This window comes from Pteropus medius, unplaced genomic scaffold (assembly GCF_902729225.1).
Source record: "Pteropus medius unplaced genomic scaffold, Ma_sr-lr_union100, whole genome shotgun sequence".
In the NCBI taxonomy this organism is placed as follows: domain Eukaryota; kingdom Metazoa; phylum Chordata; class Mammalia; order Chiroptera; family Pteropodidae; genus Pteropus; species Pteropus medius.
Genome location: NW_024347790.1, coordinates 5,532,784 through 5,559,845, shown reverse-complemented (window position 1 = coordinate 5,559,845; position 27,062 = coordinate 5,532,784). Strand labels below are relative to the sequence as shown.

The 27,062-nt window shown below is 34.9% G+C and overlaps 1 protein-coding gene and 1 pseudogene across 1 annotated transcript in view; both read right to left on the bottom strand.

The window, feature by feature from the left end:
- Positions 1 to 3,821: 3,821 nt before the first annotated feature.
- MALRD1 (MAM and LDL receptor class A domain containing 1) overlaps positions 3,822 to 27,062 on the bottom strand; it is a 477,766-nt gene continuing 454,525 nt past the window's right edge. The window contains 2 exon segments of the mRNA XM_039877626.1: positions 3,822 to 3,904; positions 6,718 to 6,791. Coding sequence (XP_039733560.1) covers positions 3,822 to 3,904; positions 6,718 to 6,791 — 157 coding nt within the window.
- LOC120614740 (uncharacterized) lies at positions 25,184 to 25,301 on the bottom strand (annotated as a pseudogene).

Genomic DNA, 27,062 nt, shown 5'->3' with positions numbered 1-27,062 from the left:
AGCTGGAAATGGGTATCTGTCTAATAGGCATCAATTAAGGGCAAAATGTCCAGTGCTCTTGAGAATCTTGGAATTCGTTTTCAGAAATATCTAGATCACGAAAATCCTACTTGGCACATACATAATTTGTCATGTCTCCATACTTAGGACACTAGCTGTTTTGTACCATTATCTTTTGCTAATATTTATAATTTTAAATGAAAATGTTAAATATTTTATTCTTTTTAACTTCGCAATCCTATCTCCCTGATTATGTTGTACTTCATCAAATGTCCTTTGAAAAGTGAACTTCCAAGGTCTTTTTCCAACAAAAAATTTCCAGGGGATTCATTTTGTAGCAAGATGTACAAATTTATTAAAAACTAGGGGGAATTTTTATAGTTTCATAGATGCTACAAAAAGCATACATTTTCTAATAGACATATTATTAAGAATGTAAATCGACCAATTTTAGATTAAAAAGAAAAAAATTCCTGTGCGATGTTGCTTTTAAGCTTCTCTATAAATTCCTTAATATTTTTTACTAGTAGGGGAAAGAGCCGTCTATAGACCGTCACATGGGTCTTTCTTGGCAGCAGAATTCCCGAAGAACTGTGCAGACATAGGGGAGGTGACCTAAAAATTTTACCCCTGGGAGCACTTCCCGTCTTGGCTCAGTGGGGCAGGTGTGGAGAGGTGAATTCTCTCTGTGATGGCCGTGATAAAGCTGTCTTAACTTGATTTGTATAAACTGGAGATAGGGTGTGAAAAGAAAGGATTTAGGCCTCAATCTAAAGATTGGACATAAACCAGAATAATCTCTTTCTCTAGATCTATCATCTGTCTATCTATCATCTATCTATTATCTATCTATCTACCTATCAATCTATCTATCTATATCAATCTACCTACTTATCAACCTCCACATATATCTATATATAATATACACACACATCTGCATCTCTATTTCTATCGATCTTCATCTCTATATTTCTATCATCTCTATCTATCTCTAATACACCTACACCTATATTTACATTTACATCTATATTGTTCTTGAGAGCCCTAGACTTGTATCGATAGTTTGTTTGCACCATCGCTACAAAGCTCTCTATTGAGTTGCACATTGTATGGACATAAGGACTTCTGCTGTCTCTCCATATAATGACACCTGTGTATAGACGTAGAATAGAATTATACATGGGCTTGAGTGTGCTACTTACCTATCTGGACAGGATTAATGCCATTTAAATGAATACATTTCCTGCTCACTACATCTTGAAAATCATTACTAATTTGCAAGCATACATTATCGTGGGACATAAATTATCATTTTTGATATTAATGTGATTTATAATGCCAAGTTCTATCAAAAGTTTGTTTTAATTTGGCATCAAATACCGTCCATTTCTTGAAAAATATTGCCATATGCAGATTAATAATAAATATTTTTGAGACTTTTATTTTATTTATTTTGTTTCCAAGTTTAATACAATTCAATATTTTATGCTTTTGCATTTGAAATGAAAGTAAAGCCCTGTAAACTGATTTCTGAGGAATAACATATCTCTAAATCTTCACCACAGAATGTTTATTAGGAAAGTCAAAATTAAGTGGAATTGTGTGAGTTGGGAACAAACACAATTTGGCGAAGTTAAGTGGAATCGTGCTGTGCTAAATCAAATCTATGAAAATTTCACAAATAAATATTTATTGTAATTCTTTTGTTTCATTTTAAAAGCAGTTTTAGTAACTTCATGAACTCAGTGTTGGTTAACCTTCGATGAGTTTTTATTTCTAAATTTCTAAAGAACGTTGCTTTTATCCATCTTGCTCTTACAGTCTGTTCTCATATGAGAGAATGCTTTCTGAAAATCTATAAAAATAAAAATTTAATATTACTTTAATTTAAAAAATGTAGTTGACTCTATTAATCCATAATAATGGAAAAGATGCAAAATATATCTATAAAGAAGACTGAAGGAATTATTAGAAACCTGAATGGATAAATTTCCTAATTTATTTGGCCTATAAATCACAGATCATCATCACCTAAATCAGGATTTGAACTTTACTTTCTTTGTCTATTATATTCTCAGCCAATTCCTAATACATTTCTCATATCTATTATCTATGAACTAATAATGGCACACACACACACGCAAAAAAAAAAAAAATTGCAGGTCCCTATAACAGTAGTGTTATGGACTGAATGTTTGTATTCTTCAAAATTCACATGTTGAAGCCTTAACTGTACTATGATGATATTTGGAGATGGGACATTTAGAAATTAGGTTTAGATGAGGTCATGAGGGTGTGGCCCACATTATGGAATTAGTGCCCTTATCAGAAGAGAGCCCAGAGAGCTTTTTTCCATTATATAAGCAACAGGTTATGTGAGCACATAGTGAGATGGCAACTGCCTATGAGCCAAGAGAGGAGATCTCAGAATGAGAGCTACATTACCAGCATCTTGATCTTGGGCTTCCCAGCCTCCAGAACTGTAAGAAATAAATTTCTGTTGTTTAAGCCCTGCTGCCTAAGGTATTTTTGCTATGACAGCTTCAGCTGACTAAGGCAAGCTCAATTTATGCTTCACTTGGTTTTATTTGGTCATTAGAAACTGACTGACTAACTTTCGTATGACAGGGATATATTGGAAAGACACTAGATTGAAAAAGCAGAACCACCAGAACTTGCGAAGGGTTTGATGCAGAGTTGCTTTGAGTATTGTAGTAGCAAGAGTAAGGTCATCATTGTTCTAGGTATTTCCATCAGTTGTCTCAGCTTCTATAGCCTTCAGGCAAACCACCTTCCATTCTCACGTGTCTTTGCTTAAGAGGAAAATTCCCATCAGAACTTGGTCTGCCTGGGAGTTGGTAAAATTTAATCTGGGATTTTTGTATTAGTTTTTATAAGAAGCATGAGTTAAAGTTATATTTTTCTTCACCACCTTTGTCTTCTAGTTTTGTTAACAATATGATGAAGGTATTATAATTAAAAAGAGAAAAGATGGTTTAGAATAGTTTAAATAGCATAGAAATCTATTGCTAAAAGATTTGAAGTAATTTCCTTTGAAGCCATCTGTGCTTTTTGATTTCTCGATTCCTCCATGTTTTCTGTTACATCTCGAATCAATTTTGTAATTGTCATTTCCCTAGTAAATCATTAATTTTATCCAGATTTTCAAATTTTAAACATTCAATATACAAATTATTTTTTATAGTGAAGAATTATATTTTTCTGATTGTATGAGATATAATTGACATATAACATTGGATTAGTTCAAAGGATACAGGATAATGATTTGCTATATATTAAGATGTGTTAAATGATTATTCAAATGAAGGCAAGTTTAGGATGCTAATTTATCACATTTTTTCCAAAATTCAGATATAAATTCCACTCATCATTGTTGATTGGGATTATTATGATTTGCCTCTTCCTGCTAGTTTATATAGTAAGACAGTTTACCTTTGTTTCTAAGCTCTATGGCATATAAATACACATTTTAAAATTTCTTCTTATTCAGGATCTGAAACAATTTGATTCATTATTTCATTATTTTAAGAAATGACTATGGAAAAATCAAAGGAAAACAATAAACATAAGTTGAACACTTATTAAAATATTCAGATATACAATGAAGATAAGGTTCTGATTCAGATTCCATGAAAACATTCAATATATTAAGAAAATTTAAATTTATTCTTAAATGTAATAATTACAGTAGTATTCTAAATCCTTTGTTTTTACTATTGCACAAGATGAGTTTCTATCAGATTTCACAGACTAATTTCCTATAAACTACATATACAAGATGATACTTGACCTTGACGGTACTATTTGAGATTATTAGATACGGTCTCCAGGCTTCCCACTGTTGTGGCATATAATGGATTTGAGAAGGAATATATAGAACTCTAAAGAAAAACACATTGTAAAGGTTAAGATTTTAGGCATTAAAATGAGACTTCTTTCCAGATCATGCAGAATGCAGAGACTTTAATGAATTTCCACTGGAGTAATATAATAACCACAGCCACCCCAAGTCTCCCTCCAGCACTTCCAGTCTACACTGCCTAAAACCCTGACACTGGCCCAGTCTTGGTGTGTGCCTAGAACCCACTGCCTCATCTTCACCTCTGGTGTGATGGGGGAATGCAGTTGTCAGTATCTTGACTGCTTTCTATAGTGTGTGTTTCTCTAAGCCTACTGTATTGGTTATAGTTAGGTTAAACAAAAGAAAACACAACAATAAAAATAAAACAATTGCTTTCAGTTGGGAGAATTATATTTTACACAGTATATTAGAAAATCTAAAATTTGGGGCATTCTATAAGACAAACAACTTGTCTTCTTCAACAAATAGATTGCGAGGAAAAAATAAGAGAGAAAATGGAACCCGGAAATTAAAAGAGACTTTAGAGACATGTCTACCAGTTTGGATGCATATACCTTAATTGATCCTGATTTTAAAAATGTAGTAACAACAACAAGGGCAAATATGAAACCCTCTACTTGTTTATGAGACAACTAGGTAGACTGAACACTGATTGAATGCTTGATGGTATTAAACAATTACTGTTAAGTTTGTAAGGTGTAATACTGTGGTTATATTTTTTAAAAGTCCTTATCTCTTAATGGTACAACTGATATCTTTACAAGCAAAATTAAATGATATCTGGGATTTGCTTAAAAGCACTCTGGTTGACATCAAAAGTGAACCTTAATGTAAATTATGGACTCTGGTTGATAATGACTTGTCAATGTACCTTCATCTATTGTAACAAATGTACCTTTCTGGTAGAGGATGTTGATAATGGGAGAGTCTATGCATGTGTGAGGGATACACAGGAACTCTCTGTAACTTATGCTCAATTTTGCTGTGAACCTAAAACTCCACTAAAGAAAATAAAAGTATGTTTAAAAAAATACAACTACCACTAGGGTGAGTGGAAAGAATGCGTGGCAGCAGAGGTGAAATAAAAATGACCATGGGTTGATAATAGTTGAATTTGGCTGATGGGTGCATAGTGATTCATTATGCAATTATCTCAATTTCTATATCACACTGAGAATTTCCTCTGAGTGCCTAGAAGAGTATTTTGGAGAAGATTATTTCTCTGTTATAATGCCAGGGAAGCTACACTTAGTTTAATTAATACAAAGGCATCTGTTTCTGAAACAAAAGAAATCAAAATAGCAACAAAAGTCAAGAGCTATGACTCTATTTCTTCTCTAGCCACTCTTAATGGAACGAAACAGAACTGTGAAAGGATAATTTTTTTTTGTTAGAATAGAAAATCAAAATAAATTGCTTCCCAGTCATCAATTCTAGTCATCAGTTGTGCTGCCATATGCAAACACAGTAGAAAACATTTTGAAATAACCTTAAAAGATGAGACTTTGATATGGACCTCTTCCTATGCCCAGAGAAGCTATCTTCTTAGTAGTAAGTAAAGAACACACACCTTCCTAGCAAATTTTTAATAACCAAAAGTTTACAAGATTTTAATGTAAAAATGCCAAATGTGAAATACTGCATTTTAATTCTTACATCATTTGTAGCTTTCAGATGCTCAAAGTTAAACTAAGCTAAAGACAAAAAAGATTAAAATTTCTTTTCTTCAGGAAAAATGAAAATAGGTGTATGTTATACCTTCCTACTTTGTTAGAAAGATACGTTTGTTTTCTTGAATGTGCATTTATTTATGTATTGCCTGTTAAGTAGGGCCACATTACATTTTCCCTCTGTGTCTTGACTGACCTGACAGATCATCTTAATTAATTCTCTCTGTACTCTGGGAAATATCTGACTTCTTGTTTTCATTTCGATGGAAACAATACTAAAAGTATGTATGACATCATTATGGAGAGAACACAGAAATAACAAAGTGAAGGGTTGCGTTAGACTGAACCACACCACCCAAGGCTGGAAACTACAAGAAACCATCTAACCTGACACCTTTTCTACTCATTTTCCATAACAATAACAACTGCTTATGGCCTGTTTTCACTGAAGAAATAATAGAAGAAACTTTAACTTTTTATATGCTCACTTTGACAAGAGAGTGAATTTCAAATAACATTTCTAAAATCATATATAAAGAAGTTTTTTCATAGCTGGGAAGTGATAGATTAAGGCTAATCCTGTTTTATACCCAAATGAATGCTTATATTACCTAAGAAAGGGATGAGAGATTTTCCTTGCCATTTTTCTCTAGCCTACTTTTTATTACTGTAATAAGGAGTACCCCTAAAAAGGGCCAAGAAAGATCTAATGCGCTGTCATTTCTCCTTTTACCTTCTAAGTTATTGGGTAATGGTCCTCACTGCTCCCATCTACATTTAGAGAGAAAACGGAACGCTGTCCTCCCTTTTTTGTCTTTGACGATAAAATATAAAGAACAGTGAGTAGTTACTGAGAGTAGCTGACTAACACTCTGTGGGTTAAAAGGGTATTTTCCAGATTTGTCAGCGCTCTTTGAATAAGAACAGTGACCACAAAGCCACTTAACAGTGAACTGATTTTATAAGCAGATTGAAATTGTCCTGGAATGTCCTGGAAAACACAACACATTTAGAGAGACTAAAAGTCCTTTCTCCTCTCAGATGGACTGATTCCACTAAAACATTCCTCTTAGTGGAAATATGTCCTAATGACACTGTGGTTGTGTGGTTGTGTGTGTGTGTTTCTGCTTCTGAAACAATACAGTTCACCATCACCTCTTATTTCTGTTTTCTCTGAGTTGCTCCAATTCCCATAAACTGGATTAACAAATGCACCGTTAACACTTCCTTTAGCTTTCCTTAAAGCACACAGGACGACAGGAAAAAAAAAAAAGTAAGTATTAAAATGTACCACAGTCCATTCTCCAGTTATTATCTGGTAGAAATCTTTGAGAGACACATTGTTTAATTAGTATACTTATTTTTATGGATATATCACCATAAGCAAAGGCTTTTTTTCAGGACACCAAAGCAACCACATTCTTGAAAGCAAATGTAATTTGACCTCTAAATATTTAGGTCCGATAAACCCAGGAAAATTTTAAAATGGCATAAGTCGATCTTAAAATTGATTTCTGAAAATAGTATTCAAATAATATGAGGGGTACAACATTAGAAAGAACAATATAATATAAAGCTGATCTGGTTATAAAGATAGGCCACCTTGAAGTCCCTCAGACTTCCTAAGTGCCAAACCCCCACGTCTTGAGAACTATTTTCCATGACAATGTCTGTCAGAAAGATCATTGGCATCTTCGTCTTTAATATTTTAAACAGCAAATTTAAATATGAGTGTTTTGAAGAGATCTTTATGTTAATATTTCCTTTCATGAATCACAAAGAGACATGTCTTTGGTAATCTCACACATAGGTCTAAATCTGCATAATTTATTCTTTAATTAACTGGGCTCCTAAATGATCATTTTCATTTTATACTTTAATTACTAAAAAGTCAATAGGCTTATCAGAAGACACCTAGCCCTGGAATAGCTGCTTACAACTAATGAAGAAAAAATGCCCATTATAGGAACAAAAAATATATAACCAGATAACTAACACACCCATGCATGAAGAAGGAAGGACCCTATGCATGCACACTCACACACACACACACCTACATACACACATACTCATAATGGAGAATGGAAGACCAATTCCAGGATGACTGCCAGTGTCTTCAGGGCAACTAGGAGGAAAAACTATATAATGCATGAATACTTTTGCCTAATCAGAGTCTAATGGCAAGAAATTTGTCAACGTGCCTTTCAATCCTAAAAGAAAAGGTAGTAAGAAGGAAGCTCTTACTGATTTGCTTCTTAAAAATAAATTGTCAGATGTATGACCTCTTACTTCATCTACCAAACCAACCACATGGTCCTCTTCTAAAAAGTACTAGTCTTAGCAAGCTGAATAGCATAATCTGGGTAATTATGTTTGGCTAGCAATATATCCTTCTGTGGATTCAGTGTCTCCTAAATTTCCTTACCTCAATTGTTTCCATGCAATTTGCTTAACTATTCAATCACTTAACCAGTTCACCACATTGAGCCTTCATTTTGGTTATCAACGAAGAAGGTCTTTGCAGCCATTTTTACTGGTTATATTTTGAAAAATAAAAAAAAAATGACAGATATATGCTTAAAAGATGAGACAAGTATCTATTAATTCCTTAACCACTAATTGAATAGTTATGAGTTGCTCCAATTAAATAGACTAAGTGGTGTTGATTCTTTGTCTTTTCTTCTTCCAAGACTAGTTCATGTTAAGTTCTCAGAGTAGTCAGCTCAGTAAATGCTATAGTTAGGGCATGAGCTGGGCAGGGTGACTCTCAAAGTTGAGACAGGGTCAGAAGTGTCCAAATATCAAAGCAAAGGCTGAGACAGGAGAGACTGAACATGGCGGTAGGGAGCATCAAAACAAAATGGAAATTAGGATCTAGGTAAAGAAGAGACAGTCACAGAGACTGACAGTTCAGAAAAATTAATCTTGGCTTAAGTCAGGCATGAAATCAGGAAGCAGGAGGAAACCCAAACCATAGGACTAGACAGGACAGATGGTCCAAAGGCTGGGCAGGCGACCAGGAATAGAAGGGACAGGCTTGGCAACCAACTGGACAGAAGTGAAGCACAAGCAACAGGGAAGATCTTGATATGAGGCAGTTACTTCTGGCTTTGGACCTACACCAAGACTGCCAGGCAGAAGCCAGGTGAAATGACCAATTTTCCAGTTCTGTTAATTCAACTATTGAAGCTACTTTTCTTTTGAAAGAATTTGAAGTCCAGCAATTTTCTATTAAAATGGAAAAAAAAATTGTAGGTGGCCAGCCTTTGGGGATTGAGAGACTACAAAGAAGAAGGGGGACACTTAAGGATAAGGATGTTGAGTTGTACCACAGAGGAAAGCATCATAGCAGTGGGAGGTGAGCAATGGTACATCCTTCCTACTTCAAATTATCTTTATCAGTAATCTCAACTTTATTTTTTCTAGATCAAAGATGTGTCTCCCAATATTGGAAAACTTTGAATTGTTAGGCTTAATTCTTAATGTCTTTTCTATTATGAGGTAAAATATTACCTACCGCCCATAGATACTTCCATTAAGTGAATTTCTAGTGTCAAATTCTTACATTTACTATTTTGAGTTTTATGATATAATTTTCCATCTTCGTCAATTTTATATTTGTTACTCAAACAAGCAATTTTACTTAAAATGGTGGATTCTATAAAAGGAAAACTAAATGGTTGTTTGATTATGAAGCTTTCTGCCCATTCTAATACTGTATGAGGCAATGATAAGTCTGCATTAGGCTAAAAAATGCTACGTTTAACTTATGATATTTGTCAATAGGCAGATGACTCTGGAAGAGCTGAGGTCTCAAAAAATCTAACCACTTTAAGAATCAGCAAGGAACTAACTTAGAAGTTTGAAGTAGAGGGGAAAAAAGCTGTATAGATCACATGAATTTTCTACCCATAACTTATCATGCAGTCATTTAAATTATTATTAGGCTCCTGCTACATCCAGTATGTTCAGGCTCTGTATAAGGTGGCATTCTGAGTGGGTTATAGAGAGATATGTCAGTGCAAAACTAGGGTAATTCTGATGGAAATTTCCAACTTAAATTTAGTGAGCATATGTCTATCTCTAAAGGAATTCACTTAATGGCTTATTAACGAACCAAAATGTTTAGTGTTCATTAAAAACATAGAAGAAATTATAATAGATATCTGAAATCACTGTAAATGGGCAATGAAAAATAGAATAAAACAAAAAATCATCTATGTTGAATACAGTGAACACGAATTTGAGGTTATTTTATATATATTTTAACAGCTTTATTGAGTTGTAATTCATACATCATACCATTTACCCCTTTAAAGTATTAATTCAATTTTTAAAAAATTAATTTCATTTATTTAATTATTAATTTTGAGAACTGTGTTAAAATATATATAACATAAAATTTGCCATATTAACCATTTTTAAATGTATGATTCAGTGGTAGTCATTATATTTATAGCATTGTGCACCTGTCACTATGTATTTCGAAAACATTTTTATCACCACAAATAAAAACTCTGTAGCTATTAAACAATAACTCCCCATTTTTCCTTCCTCCAGCCCCTGGTAACCTCCAATTTACTTTCTATCTCTATGTATTTGCCTATTCTAGGTATTTCATATGAATGGAATCATACAATATTTATCTTTTTGTGCCTGGCATCTTTCACTTAGCACAATGTTTTCAAGGTCCATCCATACTGTACCACATACAAAAACTTCATTTTTATGGCAGAATAACATTCCATTGTATTCGTATGCTACATTTTGTTTATTCATTCATCTCATAATGGACACTGAGTTATTTCCACCTTTTGGCTATTATGAATAATCTGCTATGAACATTGTCATGTAAGTATCTGAGTCTCCCATTTCAATTCCTTTGGTTACATATCTAGGAGTGGAATTGCTGAGTCATGTGGTAAATTCTATTTTAGTCTTTGGAGGAAGTCCCAAACTGTTTTCCATAGCCGCTGCATCATTTTACAGTCCCACCAATAATGTATGAGGGCTTCTATTTCTTCACATCCTCACAAACACTTGTTATTTTTATGTTTTGTTATTATTATTATTATTATTATTGCCATTATAATAGGTGTGAAGTGGTATTGAATTGTAGTTTTGATTTGCATTTTCCTAATCACTAATGACACTGAGCATCTTTTCATGTGCTTCTTGGCCATTTGTATATCTTCTTTGAAGAAATGTCTGTTCCAGTTCGCTTATTTTTTTAATTGGGTTATCTGTTGAGTTGTAGGAGTTTCTATATATTCTGGATATTAATTGCTTATTAGATTTATAATTTCAAATATTTTCTGCCATTTCGTAGGTTATCTTTTAACTTTCTTAATAATGTCCTTTTATGTACAAAAGGTTTTGATGAAGTTCAGCTTATCTATTTTTTTTCTTTTGTTTCTTGTGCTTTTGATGTCATATCTAAGAATGCATTGCCAAATCCCAGGTTGTGAAGATTAACTCCTCAGTTTTCTTCTAAATGCTTTACGGTTTTAGCTCTTATCTTTAGGTCTTCGATCCATTTCAAGTTGATTATTGTGCCTGTTATATGGGAGGGATCCAACTTCATTCTTTTGCATGTGAAAATCCAGTTATCCCAGCACCATCTGCTCAAGAGACAGTTCTTTCCTTGTCAAATGTACTTGATACCCTTGTCACAGAAGTGTGGGTTTATATTTTGAGTCTCAATTCTAGTCCATTGATTTATATGTATACTCATATGCTACTACCTCACTGTTTAGTTTGCTGTAGCTTTGTGATAAGTTTTGAAATCAGGAAGTGTGAGTTCTCCAATTTTATTCTTTACCAAGATTGTTTTGGCTCTTTGGTGCCCTTGCAATTCCATATGAATTTGAGGATCAGTATTCCATATCTACAAAAAAGGCTGTTGGAATTTTCATAGGGAATTGCATTGTATCGATAGATCGCTTTGGGTAGGACTTACATCTTGATAAGATTAAGTCTTCCTAACTGTAAACATGAAATGTCTTTCATTTATTTAGGTATTCTTTAATTTGTTTCAGTAACGCTTTGTAATTTTAAATATAGATATCTTTCACCAACCTGGTAAATTTATTCCCAGGTATTTTATTTTTTTAGATACTATTGACAACGTGATTGCTTTTTAAATTTCTTTTTCTGATTGTTCATTGCTGGTGTTTAGAAGCACAACTGATTTTTGAGTGTTGATTTAGTGTCTTTTGACTTTGCTGAATTCATTTAATAGCTCTAGTAGTTTTTTTATAGATTCTTTGTGATTTTATATATCTACATGATCATGTCATTTGTAAGTAAAGATAGCTTTATTTCTTCCTTTCCAATTTGGATGTCTTTAATTTCTTTTTCTTGTCTAATTGCTCTAATAAGTTTTCTTATTACATTTTTTGAAATTGGGGTCATTATAATACAAGGTGATTGGAAGGGATAAATATGATAATTTATTTACAAAAAAATATTTGCTGTGTATTTATGTGTAGAGGAAATTGCTCTTATGCTTCCACTAATAAAATGACTTCTATATAGTGTTTCTAAAGAATATTCTAAGATCCAAGAGATTATTGTCCTGAGTTAAGGAAACTGATGCTCTACAATGTGGTGACTCACTCCTTAAGATGGTAGAATGATAGAAAGTCAATTATGTTATTTATTATCTTTCATATTCATTCATTTAAATTTACCCACTATCTCTAGGACAAATACTATGTACTAAACATTGTGTTAGGTCCTGGACTTATGAGGTTGATCAGTATGTGGTTCCTGCCTCTAGAACTTCTCTTAGAGGGTAGCAGCCACTGGATTTCTGTCTCATAGATGAAATCACATGTTTATAAAATGCCTACCATAAGTAAATGCCCACTGATAGTTGAGTGCTATTTTCTTTACCTTCTTTTCTTATTATTTCCTTTTTTTTTTGTCATTTATATCTTCTTTTAAACTTCCCACTTCTTTCTCCTAACCCCAAAGCCTAGGATCAATTAAGTGACATTAGGATAAATAAAAAGAATAAATGTGTCAAAATTTGTAATAAAAATCGCTGTAGTACTTTTTATTTTTTAAAATAGATTTGTTAATTTAAAGCTAGCAAAAACCTCTTCAATTATCTTGTTTATGCCTTTTTTACAGATGGGGCAACTGAGATTCATGAGACTGTAAGTCCTCTGGAGGATAAGAGCCTTGTCTGGTTTTTTCTCCTCTCTATCACAGCACCCAGCGCAGTATCTAGTGTAGTAAGAATCAACTGAATGCTTATAGAAAGAATAACTTAATGAATGCATACAGTCTGAAGGCTTAGCGATGGAACAAAATTCACTAACCTATTCTATGCTTTGCCCCCATGCCCACTCCCAACGACATACTTCATCAGTACCTACAGAGAAAAGACATTCCTTTTTACTATCCTTATCTGGAGCTATATTTGTATTTAGCTTTCTGTTCCACTTAGCACAAGACTTTAGGAGGGCCAGGAGCCTACTTTTGCCCTCTGTCTCTTTCCATCTTTTTTTTAGCCAGCTAAGTGCCTGCACAGAGGAGGAGCTTGGAGGCTTCCCTGAGGATGAGCAGAGTAGATAGAAGAGGATGGGAATGGCCATTCTATCCCTTTCTATTACGTAGAAACTGAAAAAGTCACATCATTCGAGAAAAAATTGATTCGGTATAAAGAACTCACTTTACAATATTTGAAAAATAAATGTCTGTATTCCTCATATCTTATATGTATCTTTGAAAATGAGAGGCCTGAAATATTCATGTATAAAAATCAGGGTCCTGAAATGAATTTCAGGCTATCAAGCATTTGATTTGTTACTAATGGGGGGAAAATGTTGTTTAACCATAAAAGTACATGTGACTTTTTTTTTAAGGATCCAGCTAAATTATGAAATACAACCATTTCACTGGTGGAAATGGAATTCATTTATTCTGAGAGTCATGCCTATTACATTAAATTTTGCTTACGCTAATAATGGTAAACCGGGGTGTCCCAGGGAAGTAAATCTCAATTCTACTGTTCCCATTTCCACATTTCCATCTCCATCACTTTAAATCCTTCAATTAGGTTTTTCCAAAATGTTTCCATTCCTAAGACTTTGTTTGAAGAAGCTCTCCTGACTGTGCTAATCTTTTAGATAAAAGAAAAAATGTATTATAAAATCTTAATAAAAATATTTCTGGGTTTCCACTTTTACTTGTATCTATTTTTAATGTTCATTAAACATATTTCTCTCTGTGAGGAAGAGATCTTTTTAGAAATGTTTGTTTCTTAAGCAGGGCACTCATAATTTTTTTCTCTCTCTCATCATAAAAATTAGTAAGTAATGCTTTTCCCATCCCGATTTTAGAGCCTAGAAAAATGAGGTTTTTTTTTTCTTTGTTCATTTTTTTATTTGTAGTGCTGGAAAGAGATTGGTGCATTTTGCAATTGTCACTGCCACGCAATTCATGTATGTCACCTTTCCTTTCTCAAAGCCTTAGACACGTTTCATTTTATACCTGCTCTCTGATCATTTCCAGTCCAAATTTAGTCTGCTCGAATAGACTGTTTTTAAGGAGAGTTAGCACAAATTTTATACACTATTTTGTCCTTTCTACAATAAGGACAAATTTATGGCAGTTTGCAAAGGTAAGCACAATAGAAGAAAATAAAACAAATAAATAGATAGGAAGTTGGAAGAAAGGAATTCTGAGAACTGGAAAACAGGGTTGAGCCAGAGGTAACAAGATGGACAGTACATGAAATGGGTATTTTGAGAGTCTATGTATTTATTAAACGCAGGATACAAATTGGCCTTTAAGATTCTAGATTTCAAATTTAAGCAGGACAATCAGTTACATAAGACACACTTTCAAAAAGAAACAGACCAGGCGTTTAGAAGCATATCTTGGCCATCTCAGGAGAGAAGACATATATTGGGTAAATCCTATTACTGAATCTAAGCTAACAAAGTAACAAGCTCCCACAATATTATTTTAGGAAAAGCCCCCAAATGGGTTTCACTAGGTCGTTCACTCATCTCTTTCCAAAATATCAGACTGAAACTATGCCAATGTGTGTTTCAGTGAAAACTATCTAGGAGAAGGTAGTAGTGAGAAGAAGAGGGATGGGTTTTATGGAGACCTTGAAGCATACAATGCTTTAGGGAATCTGATTTGGGGGGCATGTTCATTTGCGTTTATCATAAAAAAGTCAGTCACCAAGATGACAATTTATAGTGCGTAATTAGAGTTGACACATTAAATCTGTTATAAGAATCTATAGGTAGAATAAATTGCATGACATCATGAGGCAATATAAGAAAAAATAAATTGAGTCTCTTAAATCAGCCTTCTCTCATTGACTGTATATGCCTGTAAAATATTATATTATCGTACTACTGCTAAAGAAAAAAACAGACAAAATCGTGAGGAGTAGTAAATAGAAATATTCATCTACATAATGGTCTCTCCTTCTGGTGAGATGATGACTATATATACACAAACACATATATACATAAAACGAACAATATGAGGGAAAATAAAAAGAAAGAAAGAAAAGAAGCAAGAGGCAAGCCCATTTGCAAAAGCAGGGATATATTAGGGGAGAGTGTCCACGAGCTCAAGTTTTCATTTCCGAGCTCTTAAGGAACAAGCTGAACCAAAGGTTTGGGTGAAAAAAATTCAGAAAGAATTGGGTTTGCAAACATAACCAGAAATGCCACAAAAGGGAGAGGAAAGGATTAATCATCTGGGGTCACAAAACCAAACAACTGGGACACCAAATTTTGCTAAACTCATTCACATGATACAGCAGCCGCTGTATTTTTCTCCTACTCTTTTCAAGCAGGAAATAAATATCCCTGACCACAAAACCTGTCACTGTTTAATGCGATCTTGCTGTGGCAGAGTGCTTCAATGGGAACACATCCAGAAATATGGACGCAATTAGTATGAATAAAGCTGACCCGGGTTCCTGCAGCTTAACCTGAAGGAGACCCCATGCTGCCAATGGGAACAGGGTCCTCTCTCGGCTTCTCCTTTACTGACTGCAGCGTTAGCACATTCACCACTGCCTAACATGAACCAGATGCAGGGTGGGAGAGTCCCTTGGAAGTACAGTTGATAGCGCACATGGAAATTTTTTTCTAGACATCGTAAAATTACTGGGAGTCGGTCTTAAGGAAATAATTAGAGAGGAAGACAAAGATTTATACAGAAAGAGCCTCATCACACATTATTGGTAATAATGAAAAATTAGATACAAGCTCGATGTCTAATAATAGGAGAATGGCCAAATGATTATACATGAACTTGAGAGAGCCTTTTCGAGTAATGCTTTCGTGGTATCAGGGCAGCACTTCTCAAAGTGTGGTCTGTGTACCCCTGGATGTCCTCAGACAGTGCCAGGGACTATACAAATCAAGACTGTTTTCATAATGATAAGACCCAGGGGTAAAAGAGTCATTCAAAGTGCAAACTAGATCAATTAATGTTATTGTACTGCACTTTTTCTCTGTGTCGATATTTGCATCAATGGGGCAAATGCAATGGGGAGTAAAAATTGCCAGTCCCTTAGCAGGAATCAAGATAGTGCTCCTGAATTGTCCATTGTATTTTTCACCACCATGTTCTTGCAGTAATTTTTTTTAAAAGTCAGTTTCACTTTAAAATGACCTCAAGAAAGCAGCAAAAGTTCTTAGTCATATTAAATCTCAACTTTTCCAGGCAAGTCTTTTGAATATTCTAGGAAGTATGTAGAAAACACTTTTGTGCCATACCGAAGCGCATGTTGTCATGTAGAAAAGCACTGAGAGATTGAGAAGCACTGAGAGATTGAGTTGCATGCTAAACTAACCATTTTTTTCATGTAACAACATTGTTATTTGAAAGAATGACTGATAGACAAACTCTGGTTATTCAGATTAGGGAATCTGGCAGACATTTTCTTAACAATGAATGGAGCAAATGTGGTTAACATCAAATAAAGCACCTGACAATATCTCTTGCCTATGATAAAATCTGAAATTTCAAACAAAAATTAGAATTTTGAAAAATCTAACATTGTTCACCATGAGCATAACAGCTTTCCAAAACTTTGAAGACTTGTCTGATGAGATTTTTTTCTTATATTGCATAATAAAATGTTTCAACATTTGACAAGCTGCATAACTTACCAAACCAACATTTTCTAAATGAAAAATGCATGATGTTAGAAAATCATACATGGGTAAATGATCCATTCAAAGTACAAAATAGACCAGTGAATTTTTAATGTAACCATACAAAAACTTTACTGATACAGTTTCAGACTCCATATTACAATTATACTTTAGGAAAACTACCCTGATGTCAACTTTTAGCATCATATAAAAATATCCATAATTACCCGAAAAGGTATGAAAATATACCTCCCTTTTCAAAGTGTATATTTACATGAGGTTAAATTTTCTTTATTATACTTTAGTCAGAACAATACAGCAAAGGTGTTAATGCAAAAGTAGATATGCTTATCTACTGTTAGCCCTCACTAAAATTTCATTTTAACTTGTGTATCTCTGTTTCACTAAGCACTGGAGCTTCAAATATCAGTAAGTACTCATTTTCCTGGCTAGCATATACTTTTCTTTAATGAATTTTTGCTAGCTACCTCTTCTGAAAATACTTATTTTTCTTTTCTTTTTCCCTACGAATGTGATACCAAATTCTATAGTGGGTAAAGGTCATTGTTATAAAATATACTTATATTCATATAATGTATTTACATATATATTTTCATAACTGTTATGTTTGTTAACATGTAGTATATTTTTAAAAATAAATCAATAAATATCATTTTAAATATTTCTTAGTTTTAATTTTTCATATGATAAATTTTGATAGTGATAACTACATTTAAAAAAAGCTCTTTGGGGTTCTCAATAATTTTTAAAGGTATAAATGTATCTTGAGCAAAAAATGTAAGAACGATCAGTATAGGAAAATAAGGAGAAAAAATTTCATAGACAATTCAGATTTCAGGATGAAAACAATGTACGTGTGTGTATGTCTGTGCACAATGACAAAAGTTTAGAAAAATATACATCAAAATAGTAACAGTATGCATGTCTGGGTGGTGACATTAAATATAATTTTAAATTCTCTTCTGGCACTTTGTCATATCCCCATTTCTAGTCATTGGGTTGTTGTGGGTCATCTGCCTAAAAGAGAAGATCCACATCTTTTGGGATCTTTACTTTTTCCATCTTTCCTGACTCCTCACTTTTAATATTTCTTCTCAAAATCTACTTGCCAGTCCTGCTGCATTACTTCCAGTTTGGGGATGGGTCATGGTTTTCTATAACTTTGGCTTTTGCTCTCAAATGCCCTCAACAGCCAGAACCTTTGCCAGTTCTGGAGCCAGATAAGCTACTTATCTTATTCGTACTCCACTGTGCATCGTGCATTTTACTATCAGGACGCATAGTACTTTCGTTCATTCGAATGAAACATTTTTCCATGTAAATTGCTCTGTATGAAAACTCACTCTAATTTCCTTATCGAATTCTCTCAGACACATGATCTCTTTGGTTGAAAACTGATTGCAGTATTGAAGTTAATTATCAGTCTTTGTGATTTCACGTAGCAATCACCTAGCAACCTGCTTCTTTGTCTTTTTGATAATTTAAAGTTGACAGTCTTATGTAAGAATCTGTCTAGAAAAACGGACGTAGTTGCTTTTATTTATTTACGTTCATGTTTCTCCCGCTTGAACGTTAACTTCCTATGGACAGAGCTAAAGTCTTCATTTTACAATTTCTTCAGGAAACATTACTTGAGTCCCAAGTATATGCCATGTACGCTGTTATAGAGTTACTCAGAGTATGACTTATTTATGGTGTGGTCTGATGCTGTTTATCGTTCCACGATGAGATAAATACAAAAACTGAGAACCAGTGTTTAGAAACTTTTGTAGCATTTTGAAAGAGTACATTTATGTCTGTTGGACTAGTATTTTCTGTCTTTTAGTTTCATTTTCTCAATGATTCTTACAGAAGCACTGGTATGTGACAGATTGAAAACAACAAACCAAAAGAGAGCCAGTCCTTCACCACAAATAGTTGAATGGCTTTCTTCTACCAGCATTGAATGCCCACATATGAGTAAATACTCATTTGCTTGGCTGACTTCTTCCTTTGCTTCAATCAATTTTTGCTAGCTACCTCTTATGAAAATATTCTTTTCTCTTTCTTTCTCCTTATGATTGTGACACTTCAAAGCCCCACTGTTGGGGCCAAGTACTATATACCTTCCTCTGATCAGAATCGAATGTGTTTCATGTAAATTGCTCTATATGAAAGCTCATTCTAATTTCCTTATTGAATTCTCTTAGACACATAATCTGTTTGATTGAAACTGATTGCAATGTTGAAGTTAATTATCAGCCTTCGTGATTTCCCTTAGCTATCACCTAGCAACTTGTGTCTCTAGATGATTTAAAGTTGCCAACGCTATATGAGAATCTGTCTAGAAAAATGGATTTCTTTTATTACAACTCACAAATATTCACAAATTCCTTTAAATAGACCCCAGTTTGGATTTAATACATTTAGTTAAAGCTCCTTTGGCTATATGAATAAGTTCGGCTTATAATATTTATAAAATTAAAAAGAGCAATAAAATTGTCTTTTCTTATAGTTATTTTAAAACAACCTATTTTTAAAATATAAAGAGAAATTATAAGCACAGAAGCACATAATTAGCTTTCTATGCAGATTTATTAAAAATAATCTCTCCCTGTCGATTCCCAGTACATTTCCCTGTTTTCTTACCTGACTTATGTGTTATTCACACTAACCACGTCATTCTCTGTCATAGCTTGTGCTTTTACACAAGTGCTTCTGTCTTCTTGGGATGTTCTTCCTCCTTCTCTTCTGGTGGATTTCAATCTGTGACTTCAGACTTGAGCGATGCAGTCCACATGTACCAAACTCTTCTTCAACGTGGCCACCGTATCAGTCTCACCTCCAAAGCAAATCCGGTCTCTCCTTGACCTGTTTCTCTGGTGCTCTGAAGGGAGCAACTGAATGTGCTTATTATATGCTTATTGAAGAACTGATGTTATTTGCTTTTCTACGTATCTTTTCCACCAGGGCGTAGAGCATTATTTATTTTATTTATTTTTATATTTCCAGCCTCTAGCACAATGGCTGGCACATAATAGGTGCTTAATAAATGTTTGCAGAAAAATACATGACTGGATCACAAAGAGTTTCTGATTTATGTGTTCCTTTTTACAAAGATAAAAACAAGCTGTTCATTTAAGCTCTGTTGTTAATCTGCCCTTTGATTCTTTAGTGAGCTAGAAATTCCAACATAGTAAACATATTGTTGGACTTGTAGGACTGTCCCTAAGGATGCTTTTAAAGAGAAATTGGGTGGAATATGATTCAAAAGCAGAAAGGAGTCTCTCAGGAGGACAGCAAAGCAGTTACTGAAGAAAATTATGAGGCTGGTCCCATTCCTCCCCCTTCTAAATTCCCTATGAGCTAGTAATACTGATAAGCAACAACAATTAGAATTTCGATTCTCCATTCAAAGTTGCTGAATGTATTTGCTGCATGCCATGCTAGAGCTGTATGATTTACTAATAATACACATCTCACTTATCTTTACAGCCTTCTGGTCCTTCCTCATGTAAACAGGTTACCTCTTTCAAACAGCAACTCTCATTTTTCTGCAACACTTTCATCTACTCTGATGGCTTGGATACAAGGAAACAAAAGTAACATAGAAATGCATCATGGACTGAAATGTTGTCTTTTTGCAATGTAAGCTAACGGCGACCTGAGAAAAGATGCTGAAATTGCCTTGAATCCTGCCCTGGGGACTACTCTGCCAAATGGTCACCTGTATCAAGACGGAGACATGACTATCTTCAGACAAAATAATTAGAACATAGGCTGTTATACAGTAAAGTACTTTTAAAATTTTTTACACATATTTCATTGCTTAGATTATTTGGAGTCTGTGTCCAATGACAATAGATTAGAAACAACACACATATACACACCAAATGAAGCTGGCCTTATTTAAGGCTTGTGTTATTGACGCAGTGCATGTAAACTGATTTTGTTTAGTCAAATAATATCTTACTTAAATAATCAGGGAGTTCGTTATTTAAAAAACTGCCAGTTATTTAGTAAAAATAGCAAATCATTTTGAAGTTCATATAAAATTCTACTTTTGTTCCATTGACAAATGGAACAAAATGAATATTCCTTTCTTGAAAAGAGTTCACCTAAACACTAATTTGGAAATGACTTATCTAAGAAAATAGGATGAGAGTAATAATATCCTTATAAGCAAAATTGGTAATTAAATATTAGGTTGAAAGATGCCAGGCAAATGTTTTCAGAAACTTCAGGGCAAAATCTGCCATCTATATGGGCATCTAAATTAAATGGTCTAGTATGAGGACAATACTGGAGAAAGTGGACAGAGTTACTTTTTTCACTAAATTCAACTTCCTGCCTCCCTGAAATGCCCAGGTTTTCTGATGCTCGGTTTCTTCCATAGATTTTGAATGCTTCTGCTGGTAGATTTTGGTATTCAATTGTCCTTCATTAATATTCTAGGATTTAAGCTTCTGATTATGAACTGATTTTACAGCTCATCATGGATCCCAATAATGAGTCTGCCAAGGGTCATACATGCAGCATCATATGGTGTTCCTTGATACGCTTTCAGTTTCCACGGGATAAGGTTCAGTCAGGCTAGATGGAAATTCTTCAAGAATACCTAACAACGATATCCTCACTTTTAGAATCATCTGCAAGGATTCTAGTATGAATAAATTTTGGAGGATTAAGGTCACGTAAAAGACTATTTTGGGATATAAACTGTTCGTTTGGGCTCTAACATCCTATTTGAGATAGACAGAGAAGTTTAATTTAACGAATATTTATTGAGATGAATTCCTAACTGCTATTTGTTGAACTTGGGGATATAAATACAGATAAGACAAGGATTTTGCCATCAAGAGGTTTAAAATCTGTTGTGGGAGGCTTCCAACTAAAAGCCAATGTCATGAGTGAAAAGCAAGCTGAGAACAAAGTGCTGTGGAAGCTCAGAGGCAGGCATGATTACTTTTGCCTAAGGTGACCTGGGAAGATTTGCAAAGGATACTACTTTGGTGGTTAACCTTGGTAAAAGTCTTCCCTTTTTATGTTTAACTTTTATGGTGAAGGAAGAAGTAAATCCAACATTTCTGAAAATTTGTTCTACTTTCCTTTGACCAATAAGTTCTTCTTGGCCACTCTGTTCTGGAAAGATGGTAGTTCGTGTCACTCGTTCTATGTCTCAGCGTAATCAGCCCACAGATCTTGAACTCCAAGATCTTGATGTATTATTGCAGATATACAGGTCGCAGCCATCTGATTTTTCATCTATCCTACATGTTATTTATGAAATGCACATCATGGGTTAGGCAAGATGCAAGATAAAAAGACAATGCTGTCTTTGCTTTCCAGAGATTTATCAGCGAGTAGAATTATGACGGAGTCCCAGACATGTTTCTGACCATCAGTTACTTGTGTGTTCAAGACCACCATGCAGATAGATTTGCCAAGTGTCCGGCCTAATACTGAGTTATAAGTTAGGCACTTTTTCATTTTTTAAAAATAAGTGTTAACTGTCTCAGGTAATAGTAATGCAAAGATAAGGGTAGGATACTACTCAGGTTAAAGGTACCCTAATAGCTGAAAGGCTTAATACAGTTACATTAAACCAGGGAATACTCTGGGCCCAATGAGCCAAGCTCAATATTCTACCTGAATCATGCAATTTTGGAGCTGGGAGAAAAATTTAAATAATTTAATTATTGTTTTTCATTATATAGTAATCGAAACATTCATTGGTTATAAGAAAGAGTAATTCATTGGTTATAACAAACATTTTAATTTTATAGTTATATTTTATATTAAAGGTATAATAAGAATATATAAATGGCACATTAAACTCATGCTTTCATGAATTTTTTTTAATGAGAGGGCTAAGTAAAAAAAGGAGTCTATTTAAAGATAAATAAAAATAATAGTAAACATATACATAGTGAAGCTCTAAATTGTGGGGGTGGACTATAAATGACAGAAATTTGGGAAAATTGATTGAATTAAAATTCCTCATTTTATACATGAGAAAATGTATAATACTAAAATAATTTTCTTCCCCATTGTCCAAACCCATCTTTCTTCCTGGGTTTTTCGGTCTCTGTTAGTGGCATTATCAATCATGCAGTCATCTAGGAATAATGCCCTCGAATCAACTTTGTCACTTTGTTTCTCTCTCACTTCTTATATTAAGTCAATCACCACTGCTCAGGTTCAAGTTCTCACCTTCTCTCATCTAAACTGTCCAATCTCTTTCTTAATCTTTTCTAATCTATTCTCATGCTCTGCTTTTTTTTTTTTAAAGATATGATCTTGTCATTCTTCTGCTTAAAATACTTTCCTGGCTTGTATCAGTTTAGGCACTAGCATGAAACAGTTGATATACTCAAGTTGGAAGAAATCTGAGGAGTGTTTGATGAAGTGACAGTTTGCAAAACTATGGCCATAATGTAGAGAGACAAGATGAGATGGCCCAGTAGCGGGGCCCATGACATCAGGCCTGTTATAACCCTGCACAGGGAGGAGGAAAAGGAGGGGTGTAGAGAACGTAGTTGTCCATGCACAGGGGTCCTGACGGACCTATCATTTCTGGCAGCCAGTTGGATCTCCATTGCAGGAGAAAGCCAGGGCTATGAATACCCAGCATGCCCTCCTTCCTCCCTCAAGATGCCCCACTTTGGCCAAATATAACAGATGACAAGGGAGCTCATGAATGCAATCCATAAAGGTCAAGTCTCCAGATTTTCCTTTGACACTTTTCCATCCTGTTTAGTGGAAAAGTGTGGAGAGCAGATCTGGTGGACAGACAGAAGAAAGCCAGCACTCGGCCCTATTCTTTTTCTTAATGAACTGACATCGCTTTAGTAGGCATTCAAAATCCTTTAACCATCTCTCTGCAACATTCTTTAATACAGGTGATTTATTGCTACTCCTCCCATATTCTACAGCTATGTGAGCCATTTTTGAAAGCACGAGTTCCCACATTTTCTTTTATTTTCTTAATCCCCTTTCCTCATCCCTGCCTGGTTTCTTCATCCTTCAAGTCTGAGTACAAATGCCACCTTCCCTCTGCTGCTGGCTCTCTAGAATATGTCACCTCCGTGTGACAGAACAAGACTTGTTCTGTGCACTACTCACTCTACTCTGAATAGAAGGAGCTACAACTTCATGACATCCCTGGTCACAGGGCAGGGAGTGAGGCCCTTCTGAGAGGAGCAGAAGTAACCTATCATCTTGGGACAAATGTTATTTCTCCCTTGAGTCCTCCCTTATGGGCCTTTCCTACCATTTCACGACAAAAAAACAAAGATGGTGATTAAGGGGAAAGTATCAGGGAACAGGCTGCATAGGCTTCTCTTTAAAATAGTGAAGAAGGAGGAGGCGAAGGTAGAGGAATCACCACATGTGGTCCAATCTCATTTCTAAGGGGAAGATTTTGAATTCCTCTTTTCGATTTCCCTTTTCCTGCTCAAAGTAACCATTTAGCGGGGTTGGCAGAGCATGGCCAGAATATGCACAAGAAGCTGAGATTGGGGAGTTAGGTCGTGGATCTGAACAGCTTGTACTTTGTGTGGGCAGAGACACTCATGTGCAGAGAAGAAAGTTTGGCTGGCATCATGGTCATTGCTGCTGGTGGAAATCCAGTTTGCTAAGACTAAGTATTCATTTCTGGGACCAGGGCAGGCTCCCTGGTGACACTCTAGCTGCAAAAGCAGCTGAATGCCTTGAGGCATAGTGAAAGCAAGATTTTGAGTTTTCTAACAATAAATATTCATTGCTGGGCCCAGGTTAGGCCTCTCTAGGGACCTCAAATTGAAAGAGCAGCTAACCTTCTGCCCTCAAAGCTCCGCATTATCATACAAGGTGTTGGTGTTGGGAAAGGGTCTGGTAAAGAGATTCCCATAGATATTTTATTTGGAGGTCAGGGCAATTCATTAATAAATCTCAAACAAGAACCATCTGTATCTGCGGTGGCGTTATCCTAATCGCCTCTCTTTCTTATCAGAAATAAAAACAACAATTATTCTCTTGATCATTCTTTCTTCCCATTTCACCCCCAAAGTATTTTGGTTTATATTTCTTCCATTACACACATCATGGTCAAACATACATTATAATTGAGCATGAGTCAGAAAGCAAGGATATCGTCTTATATACCCTTGAGATCTCTCATGGTTAGCACATAGGAAATCTTCATAAATGCTTGTGGAGTTGAATCATGAGGCATTCCCAAGACCGCATTCAGGTCTTATAATTTCCTATTTAGCAATCTATCTACTGTTACACACACTTTCTTACAATTCTATGAAATTATTTAGAAAATCTCCAGATCTAAACTCCTCCCCATATCTTTACATAGACATATCCTATTTCTCAGCATAGCTAAATGAAATGTTTATTTTAAACTTGTGTTAGTTAATTTGTTAAATGAACACAATCTTTCAAAAGTGAGTGCCGTAATACAGGGTAATGAATATGTCTTTTTTTTTTTTTTTTAATGCCTATAGGACCTGATATTCCTAGATGGTCTCCCATCCAAGTACTAACCAGGCCCAACCCTGCTTAGCTTCCAAGATCAGATGAGATAGGGCTCGTTCGGGGTGGCAGGTCATAGAGTGAACATGTCTTTATTTGACAATTTTTCCCCAGGAAAGTTGATATTATCTAAAATAGGAAAGCGGCAGGTATAATGGAGCTGCAGGTAAGGGAAGAATAAATAGTCCACTACTACTTGTATCATTTAATCTTGATTCCTAAGTTCATAAAACCTATCGTCTATTCCTACAAATGACTGTAGAAGGCTGCCATTTTTGCTGCTTCCTCTAAAGTACATGGCAGAATAAATATCTGGTGGCATTTGGACCATGGAGACAGGTATAGTACACACGTGTCAGAGACCTTTCACAGTCACCCCCTTCTTGGCCCATCCCCACCACCACGGTACCTTGATGTGGGGTAACTGCAGCCATGTTTAACTATTGACCCTACCACATATCTCATCCACATTTGATTTGACTAGAAATAGGATCTTGTTCCTAGTGGGCTAATCAGGTCTTCTTTTGGAATAAGGGACAAAAGGACAAAAATTAGTCTCTCCACATGCCTGGAGACATATAGTGACTAGCATCCATATTCTAAGTGACATAATTTTTTTATGTAGACAGTGAATAGAGGAAACATGTCTTCAGAGAAGATCTCTAAGTGGAGAAGCAAAAAGAAGCAGAGGTGAGAGGCAGATGAAGAATTCTGCTGAGTCCAGGCCTTTCTGAGGTCCTACCTCACTCCTTCCTACCCTTCATCTCTGGGAGGCATGTGCATTTTTATATGGAATTCTTTATTTTGATTAAGCCAGCTTGAGTTGCTTCCTTCGTCTGCAATCAAAATGTCTTCACTAATACATTAGGTGGCAAGTAACTAACAGAAGGTCACGGAACGTACAATAAAATCCAGGAAACCAGATCTCTAAAAACAGTGCTAAGTGGCTCACTGCTGTGCTTAGCATTGTCTGAGCATATAGTGCTCCAGCCTGTGTTTTTAAAAAATTTAATAAAAAATGTTTCTTTCAAGTACTGAAGGGCCTCTTATGCTACAGATTCTTTTTACAAAATCTAATGAAAAATCTTCAGGTTAAGGTTTATTTAGAGAGGGCGATGAATTTCCTGCTTATATTAATTCCTCTGCATCTGAAAGTTTAGTATTATTTTCAAGGTGACTCACTGTTGTCTCACTTATTCATCTCTAGGCCAGACATTCTAACTTGCTTTATGACTTAAATGATTTCATGCAAAAAGACTTTTTAAAAATGTTGATGTGCAATGTTTATTTAAATGTAATCAGGAGATTTAAGTGATGTTTTTGGTGATGCTCTGAAGTATTGATAATATTCAATAAAGTACAGTCTTTGACAGTCACATATTGGGTACCAATTATGCATACAATGCTAGACAGTGGGGACACAAAGATGAGGACTGAATAATATGGAAATAGTTAAGTAATAACTCCGCATAATAGTGGTGCAACTGTCTTCTTGAGAACAACATTCTGACAGCTCGGTCACTATCCCGAAGGGATGCCAGGAAATTTTTGCCTGGCATCAAAAATATATGGGGTTGGATACCTCTGCCAGTCAGAGGCTGCAGAAGGCCATGCGCTTTGGGGTCATTGTGAGACTTTCTCTAAGGGTCAATGTGGAAAGGTGAGACCTTTCCACATTGTGGTACAGTGGTCTTTGAACATTGTCGCTTGAGTTTTCTCTAACATAATTTTGAAAAACTACGGATCTCCTTTTACATTTTAAAGTTAATATACATGTTGCAAAGGATATAATTTCTAAAATATTTTACGTTGAGCTTCTTGAAATAATGGAATTTATCTGCC